Here is an 18,383-nt window from a genome sequence, read left to right as displayed (position 1 = left end):
GGTGGACGACAGAGGGGCTGCTGTTCCTGTGCAGCTGACAAGGGGGAGAAATCCCAAGAAATTCAAGGACTTCCCTTAAGGTTATGATATCTATGGCAAAGTAGGGGCTGGACTTCAGGCTTCCTGATTTTCAAGGTCACACAGCTCCCCACCACATGCAGGATCACCAGAACATCACGGTTTACTGATGTGAATTTTGAGTGAGAGCAGCCCCTCCCCTGCAACCTACCACATTTGTCAACCAGCAGGCCAAAAACTAGTGCTGACCCCACCAAGCCTCCCAGAGAAAACAGACACGGTGCAGAAGCCCTCCAGTGGCATGACTTTCCTGTCCATGGAGGCTCCATGTTGCTTGAACTAGGTTTCATTATAAAAGGACTTGAAGACCTGGAAACATTGCCCCATCCACAGCCAAGAATACTGGGCAACTCATGAGAGACCAAGAGGTAATATTCTTAATTGCCTCCAGTCATTGTACTAAAGAATGTTTCTGCCAGTACTTTTAGGACACAGTTGATTCTCTGTTGTTTGCTGGAGATTAAAATACCCTGAAATTAAAAGACGCTTACTCCTTGGAAGGAAAGTTATGACCAACCTAGATAGCATATTCAAAAGCAGAGACATTAGTTTACCAACAAAGGTCCGTCTAGTCAAGGCTATGGTTTTTCCAGTGGTCATGTATGGATGTGAGAGTTGGACTGTGAAGAAAGCTGAGTGCCAAAGAATTGATGCTTTTGAACTGTGGTGTTGGAGAAGACTTTTGAGAGTCCCTTGGACTGCAAGGAGATCCAACCAGTCCATTCTGAAGGAGATCAGCCCTGGGGTTTCTTTGGAAGGAATGATGCTAAAGCTGAAACTCTAGTACTTTGGCCACCTCATGCAAAGTGTTGACTCATTGGAAAAGACTCTGATGCTGGGAGGGATTGGGGGCAGGAGGAGAAGGGACAACAGGGGATGAGATGGCTGGATGGCATCACTGACTCAATGGACGTGAATCTGGGTGAACTCCGGGAGTTGGTGATGGACAGGAGGCCTGGCGTGCTGCGATTCATGGGGTCGCAAAGAGTCGGACACGACTGAGTGACTGAACTGAACTGTACAATGGAGTGAGATGAGGAACCAGACTGCACAAAATGCTGTTAAAAATTCACTATTGCAACTTCCCTGGTGGTCCAGTGGTTAGGACTCCACTCTTCCACTGCAGGGGACCTGGATTCAATCCCTGCTTGGGGAACTAAGATCCTGCAAGCTGTACAGTATGGTCATAAAAAAAAAATACAATGATATGTCTCGGTGTAGAGTTTTTTTTTAAACAAATTTACTGTTTAACTTCACTTCATAGAGCTTTACTGTACAAGGGGCAACATAAGAAATATTGTTACTAATAGTATGACTGTGTGAGCTCTATCTTTATAAGCCTTAGTTTCCTCATCAATTATAGAAATAATATGTATTTAATATAGAATTTGTGAGCAATCACTGTGATATATACAGTGGTGGTACATTGCTTGACTGAGAAAAAGTGTTCCTTCAATGGTAATAATTATAGTAATATAATATATATAATCCATGAGCAACGATTGCAGTAGCTCCTATAAAGCAGAATAAAGTGTAGCTAAAAATGAATAACAGTGAATTTTTTTTTTTTTTTTTTTTTTGCCATATGAGTGGCTTATGAGATCCTAGTTCCCCAACAAGGGATAGAACTCATGCCTCCTGCAGTGGAAGGACAGGGTCCTAACCACTGGACCACCAAGGAGTTCCTGTAATGACAGTGATGTTTAAAGTACTGCAGGACTCACATACCCAAATGAATGGGAACAGACACTGGTTCCTGTTCTTGCCCTTTCAGGGACATGTTCCCTGTCTGTCCTGCATCACTGGTCCATCTTTACTGCATCCTCCTCATCACAATAAGGGCGTCCCAGGTGACTCAGTGGTAAAGAAGCTGCCTGCCAATGCAAGACACTCAGGAAATGTGTCTGTGATCCCTGGATTGAGAAGCTCCCCTGGAGGAGGAAATGGCAACCCAATCCAGGATTCTGGCCTGGAAAATTCCAAGGACAGAGGAGCCTGGAGGTCTACAGTCCAAAGAGTTGGCCATGACTTAGCAACTGAGCGTGCGCACACACACACACACACATATCACAATACATACATGACTCTTGCCCTATACAAAGCCAACATAACCCACTCCTCTCTTCACTAAGCTTCATTTTTTGCTCCCTTGTACAGCAAAACACTTTCAAAAAGCTGTGTATCCTTCACCCCGCTCATTCTTCCTGAATCCACTCCAGTCAAGCTTTTGTCTCCAGGTCTCCCCTTAGCTGCTCTTGTCAAAGTCAGCCATGCCCTCCATGAGGTCAAAGCCAGTGGTCAACTCTTGGTCCTTACCTTGACGGCTTATCAGGCCCCCGTCCCTCTCTCCTGACTCACATGCTTTACCAGGCCTTGGAGACACTTTTCTCTGCTTCTCACCACAATCCCAACCCCTAAGGGTTTAGTCTTTTACTCCATTCTCTTTGTCATCTGCAAGTGGCCTTCCCAGGAGGAAGAGCAGGGGGACTAAGGCCCAAAGCGACTGGGCGGGGAATCCATGCCCATCCCCTCCCACCCCCTTCCTAATGTGTCTGTAAAGGATGACATTCCTGTGGTGGGGGGTCAGAGGGCAAAGTGGATGTGGGTTGAGTGGGACAACTCTAATCATCCCCTGGTCTTCAGAGGCCAGCCTCCAGGGAGTATCGGAGGAAGACAGCAGCTTCTGGAAAGAAGAGGGTGATTTCTGGAAGGAAGATGGCAGCTTCCACAGAACAAGATGGCCGTTTTCTCCTGCCCACCTTGTGTGGCTTGTTGACCACTCAACGTTGTAGCTGTACCGCAAGGCAGAACCAAAGCCTGCTTCCAGTGTGTCCAGCACCAGCATGGGTTGCAGCGCTGCCAGAGAGGAGGTTTATGGTCAGGGACTCTGGGGTTAGTCCTGGGAACTTCTGGAAGTGGACAGGGGGAAGCTTCAGAAAAAAGGTTCACCGTGCTCTGCCCATGTGGAGCTTACATTCGAGAGGGGGGGCCCGGAGAGGGGGGCGCAAAAAAAACACAAAAGACTAACCTTCACCCCAACCCCCCCTCCCCCCGGCCCTCAAACCACAAACAAATAGGAGACTTCCAAATAACCATAATGCTGTGAAGACAATAAAACAGGGGACAGGGCTGGGGGGAGAGGGACAGCTCTCTGAGAAGGTGCCATTGAACTGAGACCTGAATGAATGATACGGGCCTGTGAGCATCTGGGGAAAGGGTATTCAGCAAACAGAGCCCCTAAAGGAGGCACATGGCTTGTCGGGAAAGCCAAGGCAGTCACATTTCCATGGCTTCCCCAACACCCAGGGCAGCTTTTGGGACCTGGCCCCAGGGCCAAAGTCTCAGCAGGTGGCAGAGACGGGGCAGGGTCTGTGGCTCCCTGAATCAGCACTGCCCAGGGCTCCGAGCAGCCAGCTGGCGCGAGTCACCTCCCCAGACCATCCCCCCATGCTGCTGCTTGCCTGTTGCCTCTGACCCTTCACCCCCACCATCAGCTGCCTGACTGCCACAGTCCTCAACCCTGGCAGCCCGCAAACAGAATTCGGGCAACTTCAGAAGCTGGGGGGACAGGATCAGGACACACTTCCCAACAGCTGGACTCACCCTCCACCCCACGTCATCTTGTTTCTGAGTCAGGAAGCTGCGTCTCCCCACTGCTCCCCCAGGGCTGATGGCTCCCCAGGAAAGACACGGCCAGTGCTGTCCCCATCTTCCCTCCACAGTCCCCTCGCCTGGTGGCAAAGGGACAGCGAGTGACAGTTTCCTAGACTTGGCACGAACCCCTTCCCTGGGTGGGGTGGGCAGAGGAGACCCTGCCTCTTTTTTTCTGCATGCTTGTTCAGCAGAAAAACAGGTGCACTCTGCCTCCTTAGCGACACCTGGGTCCTGCTCTGTGCTGACCGCCTGGGGCCTGTGAGGTTTTATTACTCCTTTGGTCTCTGAACTCTGCTGACTTTCCCCAGGAGAACATTTTCCTTGGACTTGTTGATAAGATAAAGGGTCACAGTGTGAATTTTGTCTTTGCCTCCACCAAGCCTCAAATTAGAAACTCTCCCTTGCAACAAGGAGAAGAAAAACACCACCTGCCCTGAGTCCCTTAAAATGAGATGAGGCATCTTGGAAACCAAGTCAGGCCCGATTGTCTGGATCTTTTATGTGTCTCTTGTGTTATCTCTCCATATGTGCTTTCTCTCAGGAATTTGGACTAATTGTTCATTTTGGGGAAGGAGGACGCTAAATATTTTTAAAGAGATACAATTTAATTATTTCTACGTAAACGTATTAGGGCTTCCCAGATGGGGCTTCCCAGGTGGCACTAGTGGTAAAGAACCTGCCTACCAATGCAGGAGATGTAAGAGACTCAAGTTCAATCCCTGGGTCAGGAAGATCCCCTGGAGGAGGGCATGGCAACCCACTCTAGTATTCTTGCCTGGAGAATCCCATGGACAGAAGAGCCTGGAGGACTATAGTCCCTATGGTTGCAAAGAGTTGGACAGGACAGAAGCGACTTAGCATGCATACTTATTAGTACTAAATAAGTCACTAAAATATTGAACAAAGTTGCTCAATTCAGAAATATCTCTATTAGCAAAATAATTAGGGAATAACTGAATAACTTATGACAAATAGGCTGATTGGAATGCCAGGCTGCCGTTTCAAGGGATAATTTGAAAATTACGTAGGGACATGGAGACATGTTATGAAAGTCATGTTAGGTGACTAAAGCAAAATACACTCGTATGCCTGGGTAAGAACATGTTGGCACGTGGACAGTAGCGTGATGGCCATAGGAGAGGGGAATGTGGGGTCCTTATTTCTCTTAAATGTCTCCTCGTGACAGTTGAGGTATTCTCCCAAGTGCTATTAAATCTAAATGTTTTGTCTGCTGTGCCCTTCATCTGTTCTCAGGCCTCCCTAACAGAGTGTTAACTCTTGGGCCAAGCCTAGTACCATCTTTCTAGAGTCCATGCGTGTGTGCTAAGTTGCTTCAGTCATATCTGACTTTGTGTGATCCCATATACTGTGTGTAGCCCGCCAGGCTCTTTTGTCCATGGGATTCTCCAGGCAAGAATACTGGAGTGGGTTGCCATGCCCTCCTCCAGGGCATCTTCCCAGCTTAGGCACTGGACCTGTGTCTCTTGCATCTCCTGCATTGGCAGGCATGCTCTTTGCTACTAGCACCACCTGGGAAGCCCTCTAGATTCCCTATACGTGTGTTAGTATATGATATTTGTCTTTCTCTTTCTGACTTACTTCACTCTGTCTAATAGACTCTAGATTTATCCACCTCATTAGAACTGAGTCAAATGTGCTCCTTTTTATAGCTGAGTAATATTCCAATGTGTATATGTACTACAACTTCTTTCTCCATTCATCCATTGATGGACATCTAGGTTGCCTCCATGTCCTAGCTATTGTAAACAGTGCTGTGACGAACATCGGGGTACATGTGTCTTTTTCCATTTTGGTTTCTTCAGGGTATATACCCAGTAGTGGGATTGTTGGGTCATATGGTAGCTTTATTCCTAGTTTTTAAAGGAATCTCCAAAGCATTCTCAATAACGGCTGTATCAATCAAGCATTTTTTTTTTTATTTCTAATTGGAGGATAGTTGCTTTATAGTTTTGTGTTAGTTTCTGCCATACAGCAATGTGAATCAGCCATAACTATATGTATATCCCTTCCCTCTTGAGCCTCCCTCCCACCCCCACCCCCCATTCCACCCCTCTAGATCATCACAGAGAACCAGGCTGAGCACCCTGTGTTATGCAGCAGCTTCCCACTAGCTATCTATTTCACACATGGCGGTGTACATAAGTCAATGCTGCTCTCTCAATTTGCCCCACCCTTTCTCCCCCCATGGTACATTTATACAATGCAGTATTTCTCAGCCATAAAAAGGAATGAATTTGAGTCAGGCTGAACTGAGGTGAGTGAAACCAGAACCTGTTATACAGAGAAAAAGAAGTCAGAAAGAGAAAAAATATATATATTTTATATTAACACACACATGTGGAATCTAGGAAAAATCTCACCCATTCTTGGAGGCTCAGCTTAAGGCAGGAGATAGATGGGTTCCAGATTAGGCATTCACAACTGGCCTCCTGTTGCATTTCATGGTGTAGGAAGAAGTGGGCTTCAGGGTGGTTACTTAACAATTAGCCTCCTGTTTGCATTACCTGAGACAGGAGATGGGTGGGCTCCAGGTAAGGCATTTACAATCAGCCTCCTGTTTGCCTTCTGAAATAGAAACAGGGTAAGCAGCCAGGCTTTATCTCTTGTAAACACCTTAAGATAACAGCCATGGCAGGAACAAAGAGGGGAAAAATCCTGTTTGGGTAAAGGATTAAGTGATCTTCACTCCCTCGCTCCCACTCCCCCACCCCCTACTTTCTGGGGACACTACACATGTGCAGAAAGGCTCCTTAGGGGTCAAAAAGTCAGCTGATAATGCCAGGCCATGATGAGTCTTGCTCCTCCCAGAAGCCTTCAGTTTAAGATACATCTTGGCTGAGGAGTACCTGTACACCTCACATCTTGGGTGGGGATGTGTGTGCACATCCGGGGAGGTAGAAGGACTCCTTGATTGATGGAGGTGGCCAGCCATGAGCCTGCACAAGCACCAGCCTGATGCAAACATCCTGAAGTGAGAGAGGGCTGGCCATGGTTTGGGGAGTGACGAGAGGTTGGTGGAGTTGGAGCAGAAAGGGAGAGGAAGGAGGTAGCAGGCACATAGATACTGAGCAGGCTGAGAGGACTGGGGATTTTATTCTGAACTTAACTGGAAGTCATTGGCTGACTTGAGTCAGACTGTCCAGGGCTAATTTGCAATTTAAAGAGTCATTACATTGAAAATATCAGGAGAAGGGAGGTCTTCCTTCTAGGCATCTTTTGTGTGAGATGAGCTCCCCATCTCAACAGGTCCAAGAATGTTAACTGTCTTCTCCCCAAGGCTGCCACTCAGTTCCCCAAGCCACTCCCTATAGTCCCCAGTTAGAAACCTGGCAAGGACATCAGACCTACGGTGGCGAATCCCACCAAGTCCGCTGAGTTCTTACTCACGTCTGCCCCACCCCCACCCCCCTGCTCTGCTGGCTTTGCAAAGCCCTCATTATTTTTCTCCAGTAAGCCTCCCTCCCCAAGTCCCACCCAGTCTTGTTACTGCCGTGGACCTCCCTGAAACTCAGTGGTCATCTAAAGCCAGATTTATCTTGAGGACAAGGTTCAGACTCAGTGTGGCTCACTGGGACCCACAGAATCTCATTCAGGCTCTCTACCTTCACCTTCACACTAAGTGATCCAGCCTTCCCTTCAACCCCTCCGCATCTCTTTGTGCCTTTCCTCACCTGGCACAACCATCCTCTCTCCTATGGCATCTTCTCCACCTGGAGAAATCCTTTTTGTCTTTAAGTCCCCATCTTCCTTCTGTGCAGCCATAGCATCAGGCCCATACCTTTCTTCTGTTGTATTTTACTAACCCATAGAAATCCATGGATCTCTAAATATTCCTATGTGTAGCCATCTGTGTCTATATTCAGCTAAACCACATCTCCAACTCTAGTCTATTACCATGTGGATCATCCTAAACCCTCTCTCTTGGCTTATCTGTCATTTCCCACTGCAACAGTGAGATAGTTCCCAGCACCTGCCATCCACTTACTTGTTAAATCCATTTATGTGTATAGTGATCTCTCACTGTATTTTGTCTATGGATTTATTTGTCTTCCATATCAATGCTTATTCCCAAGCACTGAAAAATAGCTAAATGCTTAGCATAAGTCAGGCACTGGTTTCCCTAGTGGCTCAGCAGTAAAGAATATGTCTGCAAGGTAGGAGACATGTATTCAATCCCTGAGTTGGGAAGATCCCCTGGAAAAGGAAAGGGCAACACACTCCAGTACTCTTGCCTGGAAAATCCCATGGAAGAGGAGCCTGGTGGGCTATGATCCAGGAGGTTGCAAAAGAGTTGGACATGATTTAGTGACTAAACTACAACTGATTTAAACACTACAAGCATATTATTTACTTCTCACAACCAACCATATGAGACTTTTATGATTAGCTCAACAGAAGAAAGTGTTAGTTGCTCAGTCGTGTCTCACTCTTTGAGACCCCATGGATTGTAGCTCACCAGGCTCCTCTGTCCACGGGATTCTCCAGAAAGAATACTGGAATAGGTAACCATTTCCTTCTCCAGTGGATCTTCCAGACCCAGGGATCAAACCCAGGTTTCCTGCATTAGACAGATTCCTTACCGTCTGAGCCACCAGGATTTCCCAGGTGGCACTATTGGTAATGAACCCACCTGCCAGTGCAGGAGACACAAGAGACTCCGGTTCAATCCCTGGGTTGGGAAGCTCCCTGGAGAAGGAAATGGCAACCCACTCCAGTATTCTTGCCTAGAGCATCTCATGGACAGAGGAGACTGGCAGACTACAATCCATAGGGTCACAGAGTGTTGGACACGACTGAAGTGACTTAGCATGCAACAGAAGAGAAAATCGAGGTACAGAAAATCCAAGGTGGTCGCCCAATATGCACGATTACTAAATGGCAGAACCAAGGTTGACTCCAGAGAATAGATCCACAGAATCATGAACTCCAGAGCCTCTCCTGGGTTAGGAGTCCTCCAGGTAGCATGAGCTGAGTTAATAATGTCATAGCTCCTTAGCTTCTGACATTCCAGCCTTACTGCTCCTCAGTGTTGAGAACCGCTATCTACGGTTGTTTTCTGTGCCCCCTCACACTGTAGGTCCCTGCAGCAGAAGGGAAGGATGGTTCAATCACAGCATTGTGCTTTTTAATTTATTTGGGCCCTCACTACTTTTGTAAGTCATGGAATGCACCACCTGGGGAATCCCCATTTCACCCCCAAGAAGGTTGCTCTCAACTCCACCTCTGTCCCACCCTACCCCTGGTCTCTACCTCCCAACTCCCAGGAGATTTCACATCCTGCCAGAGGCCTTTCAATAGGTGGCCCCTCCACTTTCCTTTCCTATGCCTTGGTTTTATCCACCTTTTTGTACACACCCTCTTCACACACGCGCACCTCTAAGAAAAGCCTTCAGCTCTGCCGTGTGTTTGGGGGCACTTCCTCCTTCTCCCTACACTCTTCTCATCTCATCTTCAGGACCTCTCAGTGCTCGCTATGCACCTGAAGACATGCAGAAGTTTCCTCAATCTTAAATTTTAAAAATCACAACTTTGTAACCACCTCATCTCTCACTTCTCCCCTTCTTTCAGCAAGTATGGTTCGAGGGCCTCTTCCATGCCAGGCTCTTCAAGGCAGTGGGGATTCCAGGATAAACAAAACTGGTCAAACCCCTGCCCTCAAGGGGCTGACATTCCAGTGCAACCAAGCTACTTGGAGGAGCAGGGAATGCCCCCACCTTCTACCTGCTCACAGAAACACAGAACATCTTGGTGAAAAGTGATTATATTTGTTTTATTGAGTATACAGAAGCAATGCCATGGTCCTGTAATAATATAATTTGGGATCAGTAATCTCTGACTTGGTCAAAGTCTCCATGGGGACCTGCTTCCCAGATTCCTAGACATTATTTGTGACATCACACTTTCCAAGACTAGTGTTTCTGGAGATGGATCTGACGAGAGGACGGATTCCACTCTGAACACATGCCTGTGGCTCCCAGAAGACAATGGGATTGGAGGAGAGATAGCTTTTTTGGCCACATTTGATTCCTTCTGTCTTGACATCATGGTAATGATTTTTGTGATAGGAGCTGGTCTTACCAGGAGCCACACAATGGCTGAACCAGCACGGTTGAGAGACAGCTGCCCACCATGCTTCAAGGTTGGTGGTAGGTCAATCTGGAAAGAGACAGCCTGGCTTTAAGAACTGCACAGAAGCCCTCTGGATAGTCCCAGCTGTGCCTGCATTCCACGCCGAACTTGTCCTTATTCTGGATTCATAGCGTAGGAGAGAAGTTCTACACAGATCCTATTGATGGGCTCCTCCTCTCAAGTTACTGCCTTGCAGTTGACGGTGGAAACTCCTTTAGCTCCTCCTTTTCTGGGTGCACCCCTGGCACTTTGTTCATCTTGATGAAGATCCGATTGATTTCTATGAAGGTCTTGGACTTGGTTTCAGGGATGATCAGGAAGATGTAGACGGTGGTGAGAAGACATATCACGGCAAAAATGACAAAGCTGTAAGCTCCGAGGCCCACCTGTGGGAGGGGAGAGGGTCCACATTTTTGAAAAGGTTCTCAATTTACTGCTTGAGTAGCTTGTACCTCTGGGGCCCTGGGTCACACTTACTTGGATGAATGGGAAGACCAAGCCCACAGTGAAGTTGGAGAGCCAGTGAACAGTACCCGCCACCATGTAGGCAGCTGGCCGGGAGGACTGCAGGAAGATCTCGGTGACGAGCAGTGCGGGGATGGGACCTGGGGAGGAACAGGGATAGCTGACTTCTCTGTTGGCCAAACAAGCCCACCACAGGTCCTGGAGCCCTGCGCATGTAAGGTTCCAGAGGCATCTGGCTCAAGGCAGAGCAAGTATGTCTCCAGGACCTCCTGATTGTGTGGAGAAGCAGCGTGAGAAGGCATCTACCAAAAGTCAGGCACAACAGGTGACATCCTGTGATGTCCCCAAAAGGGGTCCATGACCATCTATAAAGATCTCTGCCCACCACATGGGCACTGTGTCCAGCCTACACAGGCTGCTTTACTGTCCTCCCTCTTGTCATGCTCTGCCCAAACACCTCAGCCAAAAGAGCGTAGCACAGAAGCCATTCAGGGCTGAATCTAGCCCTCCCTGGAGCCTCTCTAAGGAGCTCAGACCAGAATTTTCTAGGCTGGAAGAAGAGGGGCAGTGAAACCATTGAGTCAGCTCTGGGGTACATACTGGGCCCAAGGGCATGCCCTATGACGTAGGAGATGACACAGGCGATGCTGACGTAGGGCATCCAGGATATCATGTCCTGTGGAAAGGAAACAGAGTTGAATCACACCCAAAGCAGAGACAACCTGGGTTGGGACCATCAGGACTCTTGTCTCCCAGAGGGCCAGTTGCTCTGCCTGAGTTGGGAAGGAGGGCCTTTTTCAACAGGCAGCACCACCTGCCTACCCCTGGAATATCCACTGTAAATGAACAGTGGGTTGCTGGGGCAGGTGGAGGGCTGACCCAAGCAGCTGACTCATCATGATGATAAGCATGCACAGGAGGGCCCAGGTGGATGGCTGCACCCCAGGCTCCGCCTTCCTCACCTGCAGAGCCAAGGCACCCGTCAGCACGCAGCAGGCAGTGAAACAGACAGAGAAGCCCAGGAGGAGCAGGAATCTCCTTCCCATTAGTTCCACCACGAAAATCTGGAGGGAAAGGGCAAGGAAGAGTGGGAGGCTCAGCAGGCCGTGCCCCACCCCCCGCCACATCCCTGCCCAGATCCGCCTTCCTGGGCAGCCCCACTTCCATGTTCCACACAACACCTTTCTAAAGGGGCAGCTACACTCCAGTATTCTTGCCTGGAGAATCCCATGGACAGAAGAGCCTGGTGGGCTACAGTTCATGGGGTCATGAAGAGCCAGACATGACTGAATGAGCGAGCACAGCACAATGAGAGCTGGGTGAGCTATGCACCCACCTTCTCAAGTATGTGTGTGTGTGTGTGTGTGTGTGTGTCCTTGAATGGCCAGTCCAGGGGCCCTGTTTATCACACAGCAGCCCTGGCACAGGTTGTGACCCCCAATGTATAAGATTGGAGAAGAGCCATCTCTCATGGTGGCAGCTTCCAAAGTAGTGGGTGGGGTCTCCATCTTTGGGAGTCATAGGCTGCCCATCAGGAGAGACAGGCTGTCATCTGGGGATAGCCCAGAAGTTAGAGATGAAGGGACCAAGGGGCACATTGCCACCTAGATCTCAGCTCCTTCCTGGGCTGAGACCACCTGCCCCTCCAAGGTGCCCTCCATCCCTGGTGTCAGACGGGGACTTGGCTCCCAGGATACTCACGGCACAGACAGTTATCAGCACATTGACAGCACCTGTGCCCGCCGTCACATATTGGACATCGTCCTCATTCACTCCAGCGCTCAGGTAAATCTGGTCTGCGTAGTAGTAGATCTAGAAGGAAACCAAGGTGAGGCCTGCCAGGCCACCACCTGGACCTCTCGGGGTGTCCCTGCACCCACCGTTGTCCAGGCCGAGCTCCACGCCCACCCCCAACACCTGCTCCCTACCGCATTCACTCCGGAGAGCTGCTGGCCCGCCATGAGGACGATGATGGAGATGACCTGCCACCGCAGGGACCTCATCTTGAACAGTTTCAGCACGGAGATGAAGCCCGCAGCCTTCTCAGCCCTGTCCTCCTCCAGGATCTCCTCTATCTCCGCATCCACATCATGCCAGCCACGCAGCCTCCTCAGAGCTGGGGGAGCGAGCAGAGGGCGAGTTGCGGGCTGGACCACAGTGCACCCCCCCACTCCTGAAAAGATGCCGGAATCTCAATCCCTTCTTTTCGTCTCAAGGGAAAGCCTCACCGCTTTTGGCAGCTGCTTCATCTTTCTTCTGAATCAGCAGGTACCTGGGACTCTCAGGGAAGAAGGGCAGGAAGAGGAGCTGCAGCACAGCGGGGATCCCAGTCAATCCGAGGAGGATGGGCCAGCCTGCAAGGAAACCAGTGTGACCAGAGAGCTGATCCCAGTGCCCCAGACTCAGCCTTGGTTCCAGCTTGCCTCTGCCTCCAGCCAGGTGGAGCCCTATTGGCCGCTCTGGCCTTTTATCCTGATTGGTTATCTTTGGGTCTGGAACACAGGGGGCAGTGGGGGTGGGGATGGGGACAAGATCTTTGTCTTTTCATCCCTGTGTCTGCCAACCCTTGGTACCTAATGACGAGTGGGCACTCTAAACACTTAGAGAATGGATAATGATGAATAACTACTGCCCATCTACCCTGGGGCTGCAAAGAGTCAGACACGACCTGAGCAAATGAGCACAGAGCACACCTACCAGCTGAACAAAGTGAAAAATTCAGATGATACCAAGTGCTGGTGAGAATGTGGGCAGATGGGAAGTCTCCACATGCTGTGTGGACATGTGGCATCTTTAGGAAATGGTCTAAAAGGAGCTAGTGATGCTGGACACCACACAGGCTCTAACCCAGCAGTCGTGCTCAGGAGTGTGCCTGGGGTGGAAGGAGAATGGGCCAAGCAGCACTGATTATAGAAGGGAAACCCAGAAACGAGGCAAACCTTCATCCATAAACGATGGTTCCTCATCAGGTGGAATTTTATACGGTGCTGAAAATGAAGCAGGTCAGGACAGGAGCCTGTCACACCAACACGGTGTTTGGTGCAGCATGGTTCCACACCATGTGGTTCCACTGTAGTTCTGGATCCACATATATATTATATCTCACAATAAAAATGGTTAAATAGGGCATCCCTGGTGGCTCAAGATGGTAAAGCGTCTGCCTGCAACGCGGGAGACATGGGTTCGATCCCTGGGTCAGGAAGATCCCCTGGAGAAGGAAACGGCAAACCACTCCAGTATTCTTGCCTGGAAAATTCCATGGACTGAGGAGCCTGGTGGGCTACAGTCCATGGGGTCGTAAAGAGTCAGACATGACTGAGCGACTTCACTCTCAGGGCTTCCCTGGTGGCTTAGTGGTGGAGAGTCTGCCTGACAATGCAGAAGACACGGGTTTCCTCCCTGGGTGGGAGGATTCCACATGCTGTGCAGCAACTAAGCCCATGGGTCACAACCGCTGAGCCTGTGCTCTAGAGCCCAGGAGCTGCAACTACCGAAGCCCACGCACCCTATAGCCCGTGCTCCGCAACAACAGAAGCCACCGCAATGAGAAGCCAGTACCTCGCAACAAGAGAGGAATCTCTGCTCACTGCAACTAGAGAAAAGCCCGGGCTGCAATGAAGACCCAGCACAGCTAAAAATAAATATATAAATAAAACTGTTTAAAGTAAGTGAATGAGTGGTTCAGGCTCCTTCTAGGAGCTATGAATGCCTGACTCACTCCCTCTTCTCCTAGGATTTGCAGAAGGTGTAACCTTGGACATCTGTGTGCCAGGCACTATTCTGATGGCTTTTCACCTGTAGCCCACTCCCTGTCACAGCGACGTCAGGAGGCAGGTACCAGAGTCAACCCCATTTTACACCTGCTGACACTGTGGAGGGTGCAGCTCCCTCACCCCGAGGTCAGTTATTTGGGAGAAAAGCTGAGATAGGAACTCAGGCACGTTGAAACCTGAATCACCATCCTCCCAAGCTCCTCCCACCTCTTGGCTCCGAATCCAGGGCCTAGATGATCTGAGTTCTGCTTCCATCACCCTTGCATAGACTACAGCAAGCGTGGAAGCGCCTGCCATTTGGGCTGCTGCTGTCTGCCCTCTGGCCCCCCTCCCACCCACTATGTGAAAGTCTTCTCACAAGGTCTCAGTGTCCCTGCCACATCCAGACACCTGGTTCTTGACCTGCCCTGGACTTCTTTGCAGCCTTTGTGCTATGGCTGCTCACCTCCTATGCCCCTCGCTTCCATAAACTCTGACACTCTTCTCTTCTGGCCTTCCCTCCTTCCTTCCTTCTTCACTGAGCACCTATTATGTGCCATGAATTGTGCTGGAGATTCTAAGATGAGTCAGGCCAGGCTCTGCCCTCCACCTCTGCCTAGGGGAGGTGCCAGTGGCTGAACAGTCACCGTGAAGGATGGAGGGACAAAGTGCGAGGTCAGTAGGATGTCTGCAGCTCCCTGGTCTCACAAAGAGCTTCACACTCCTGGCCTCTCTGCTCACACTGGAATGCTGGTCCTGCTTCTCCCAGCCCAGGCCCTCTCTGAGCCCCTCTCCCTGGGTGGACCTATGGCTCTTTCCCCACATACCACAGAGTACTTGAAAGGTGCCAGGGGTTTTCTGGGTCCTGCTGGCTGGTTATGTGCCATCACTGGGAGACAGGAACCTAGCTGCTTCACTCCTGGTCCCAGATGCTTACAAGGGTGATTGTAAGGTGGGAAAGAGGATACTTAAAACTCCGGCCCAGGCCTGCACTATCTGCATTTGTGTCCTAACGACACCTTGGACATGTAATACAACCTCTCCCGACCTCAGGGTCTACAACTGTAAAATGGGTACAGTAAACAGTACATGCTCATAGGTTGTTTGGAAGATTAAATGAATTAATATAAAAGGCTTTGTGTCTGGCCCATGACGAGTACTTCATATGTTTTGACTGGTGCTTTATTAGTGGTGATTTCCCTTCAGAGTTTTGAGACCTAAGACAAAGAAAGGGGAAGTCATGCAAACACTGACAGTTATGAGTTACTGTGCACCTACTATGTGCCAGGCGCCAGGCTCGTGGGGCAGGGGGTGTGGCTCTGGAGTCCAGGTCTGGGGTGGATGCTGGCCCTGAGACTCACCACCACCTCCACGGGGGCTGGGTCTTGTGACCCTCTTTCCTGGTCTGCAGTGGGATGACCACAAGTCCCTGGGCAGCTGAGTTGCTGGGAGGCCCCAGTGCAGGGGTGCTGGAAGCCTTAAACATAGAGTCTGGCCCCCTGGCTGCTTTCACTACCTAGCCCCGGGTCTAGCAGCCACTCAGACAGCAGTTTATCCTGCTCCCTCGAAGCCCCCTCCTACGTGTCCAAAGAGGGACTAGAGAACATCGGTCTATGCGTCCCCACCAACGTGTTCAGGCCTGCTCAGTACAACCACCACCTCCGCACTGTGGGGTCAGGGCTCTGCAGAAAAGACCAGCTCATAGGAGCGGGCTAATGGTCTGGAGGCATCCGGAACTCACCTTCTTCATTTGCCAGGAGACCCCGAAGACCAAAGATCTGGGCCACAAGGATCCCGATGGTGATGAAGAGCTGGGGCACCACCCCCAGGGCCCCCCTCCAGTTCTTAGGGGCCAGCTCCCCTAAGTACATGGGGACGACATTGGAAGACAGACCTGGGAGAGGGGGTGGAAGTAAAGACACAATCTGGAAACAGTAGTCTGGCAGGGACAAGCTGTGTCTTCAAATACATTTATTTTCCTTAGCAATCACATTGTTGTTGTGCTCAGTCGCTAAGTCACATCCGACTCTTTGCAACCCCATGGACTGTAGCTGGCCAAGCATCTCTGTCCATGGGATTTTCAAGAATACTGGAGTGGGTTGCCATTTCCTCTTCCAGGGGACCTTCCCCACCCAGGGATCAAACCCATGTCTCCTACATTGCAGGTGGATTCTTTACCACTGTGCCACTGGGAAGCCCTTAGCAATCATATTAGTTGGGCTGCAACTTTCTCAAAACTACAAAAGTAAGCAAACATCACCTTTCGCAATTCTTAGTCCTTTAGACATTAGGAGAAAATGGCCTGATAGAAGAAGTTCAGTGTTGTTGCTTCCAGACTGGTGTCACCTGGGGATACAGGCCAGCAGGACCTCAGGAATTCCCTCCCTACTGGTGTGGTTTCAGAGAGGAAAAGCCCAGGTGTGTTCTGGGCACTCTCTTCTCTCTTGCTCCTTGTGGGGGAAAACCTGTTAATAAAAGGCCTGCCCACCAGCTTTGCTTTCTTATTTATACAATAAGCTGATGCATAGACATTGAAGCACAAGCTTTATTTTTCAATAAGGGGTGATAGTGGTAAAGAATCTTCCTGTCAATGCAGGAGACCTAGGTTTGATCCCTGGGTTGGGAAGATCCCTGGAGAAGGGAATAGCAAACCACTCCATGGGGTCACAAAGAGTCAGACATGACTTGAGCATAATATTCCATTAAGCATTAAAAAAAAAAAAAAACTTCAATATTTATTGTGGACCAGTATTTATTGTGGCTTTCTTGGTGGTTCAACGTAAAGAATCTGCCTGCAATGCAGGAGACCCGAGTTTGATCCCTGGGTGGGGAAGATCCCCTGGAGAAGGCAATGGCAACTCACTCCAGTATTCTTGCCTGGAAAATCCCATGGACGGAGGAGCCTGGTGGGCTACAGTCCATGAGGTTGCAAAGAGCTGGACCTGAGAGTGACTAATACCCAATACCAACTGTATTCTGGGATTTGTGTAAGGTCTGAACTGTTTTTGAATCCTCAGTATATGAACTTGTCAGTTTTCCTGTCTTACTACAGTCTGATCCCCTTATGAATAGGTGGAATTTAATTCTATAGACTCCAGAGTATTTTCACATGTATTATCTCATTTAATTCTGAGAAGCCCGGTGAGAGGTTGAGGATCTGGGAAGATCAGATGGGTTGTTGTTGTTCAGTCACTAAGTCATGTCTGAGTCCTGCAGCAGTCCAGGCTTCCTGGTCCTTCCCTATCTCCCAGAGTCTACTCAAGCTCATGTCCATTGAGTTGGTGATGCCATCCAACCATCTCATCCTCTGTTGCCCTCTTCTCCTCCTGCCCTCAATCTTTCCCAGTACCTGGGTCTTTTCCAAAGAGTCAGCTCTTCACATCAGGTGGTCAAAGTATTGGAGCTTCAGCTTGAGCATCAGTCCTTCCAATGATAATTCAAGGTTGATTTCCTTTAGGATTGACTGGTTTGATCTCCTTGATGGGTTGTCACTGTTCCAAGTACCGCACACAGAGCCAGAGACAAGCTGATGCTCAGCAAGACCTGGGGTCTGGGAGGGAGGCTCTGACCACAGGGAGACCAAGGGAAACCATGTGGGGCGAGGGGAGGCTGGAGCTGCTGGTGACAGGAGGGTGTCTGAGAGCCCTGAGATAGGACACTGATGGCCAAGTTTCAAGCTTTGCATTCTGCCCAAGGATATCTCTGCTCAGTATTTTAAAAGGACATCATCTTTCATTAATTAATACCAATTCTTTCTGATTTTCAGAGCAAAGAGGGACAGTCTTTAGAGCAGCTCTTAGATGTCTTGTGGGTGGGTGGGGAGGGACTCTGCAGGCCCAGTGCTCAAAGGGCTGTGGAGGAAGTGAGGCCCTGGAAATGCCCGCTCATCATTCAGGCCCTAGTGACTGCATCTGAAGGCCAAGCGCTTCGGAACTTAATTAAGACAACACTGGACAGACAGACACTGGAGGCTGTGAAGAGATCGGGTTCCCCGAATGTCGATAGAGAAGTGACTTTTAAAGTTTAAATTCCATTAGTGAAAGTCTGCAGTGTTTTTACCAAAGACCTTGACTAACAGCAAACCAGCTAACTGAGCATCTGGGAGTCTGAGCTGCACTAACCCTGTACTTACTTCATTTTTAGGGGTGTCAAAGTACCACAGAGTTTGATAACACCCTTTCTGGACTTTTCAGGAAAAACGTGAAGAAATGAATGGCAAATGGATTAGGCTTCCACTAGAGTTCTCCAAGTATGACCTAAGGACACAGGGAGTTCCTGACACCT

The 18,383-nt window shown here is 49.6% G+C and overlaps 1 protein-coding gene across 6 annotated transcripts in view; it reads right to left on the bottom strand.

The window, feature by feature from the left end:
• Window positions 1-9,502: 9,502 nt before the first annotated feature.
• Window positions 9,503-18,383, bottom strand: part of LOC129653088 (solute carrier family 2, facilitated glucose transporter member 5) — a 45,375-nt gene continuing 36,494 nt past the window's right edge. For 5 of the 6 annotated variants that reach the window (XM_055582396.1, XM_055582393.1, XM_055582391.1 and 2 more), the window contains 8 exons: window positions 15,841-15,993; window positions 12,576-12,701; window positions 12,276-12,463; window positions 12,049-12,159; window positions 11,310-11,411; window positions 10,948-11,023; window positions 10,360-10,487; window positions 9,503-10,268 (listed from right to left, as the gene is read on the bottom strand). In XM_055582396.1, coding sequence (XP_055438371.1) covers window positions 10,065-10,268; window positions 10,360-10,487; window positions 10,948-11,023; window positions 11,310-11,411; window positions 12,049-12,159; window positions 12,276-12,463; window positions 12,576-12,701; window positions 15,841-15,993 — 1,088 coding nt within the window. In that variant the 3' untranslated portion in view covers window positions 9,503-10,064. The remainder of the gene's footprint in view (window positions 10,269-10,359; window positions 10,488-10,947; window positions 11,024-11,309; window positions 11,412-12,048; window positions 12,160-12,275; window positions 12,464-12,575; window positions 12,702-15,840; window positions 15,994-18,383) is intronic. The other variant, XM_055582392.1, reaches the window with a different exon arrangement.

The sequence above is a fragment of the Bubalus kerabau genome, chromosome 5 (assembly GCF_029407905.1).
Source record: "Bubalus kerabau isolate K-KA32 ecotype Philippines breed swamp buffalo chromosome 5, PCC_UOA_SB_1v2, whole genome shotgun sequence".
NCBI classification, from domain to species: Eukaryota; Metazoa; Chordata; class Mammalia; order Artiodactyla; family Bovidae; genus Bubalus; species Bubalus kerabau.
Note: the sequence above shows the minus strand (reverse complement) of the source record. Positions and strands in the feature narration are given on the sequence as shown.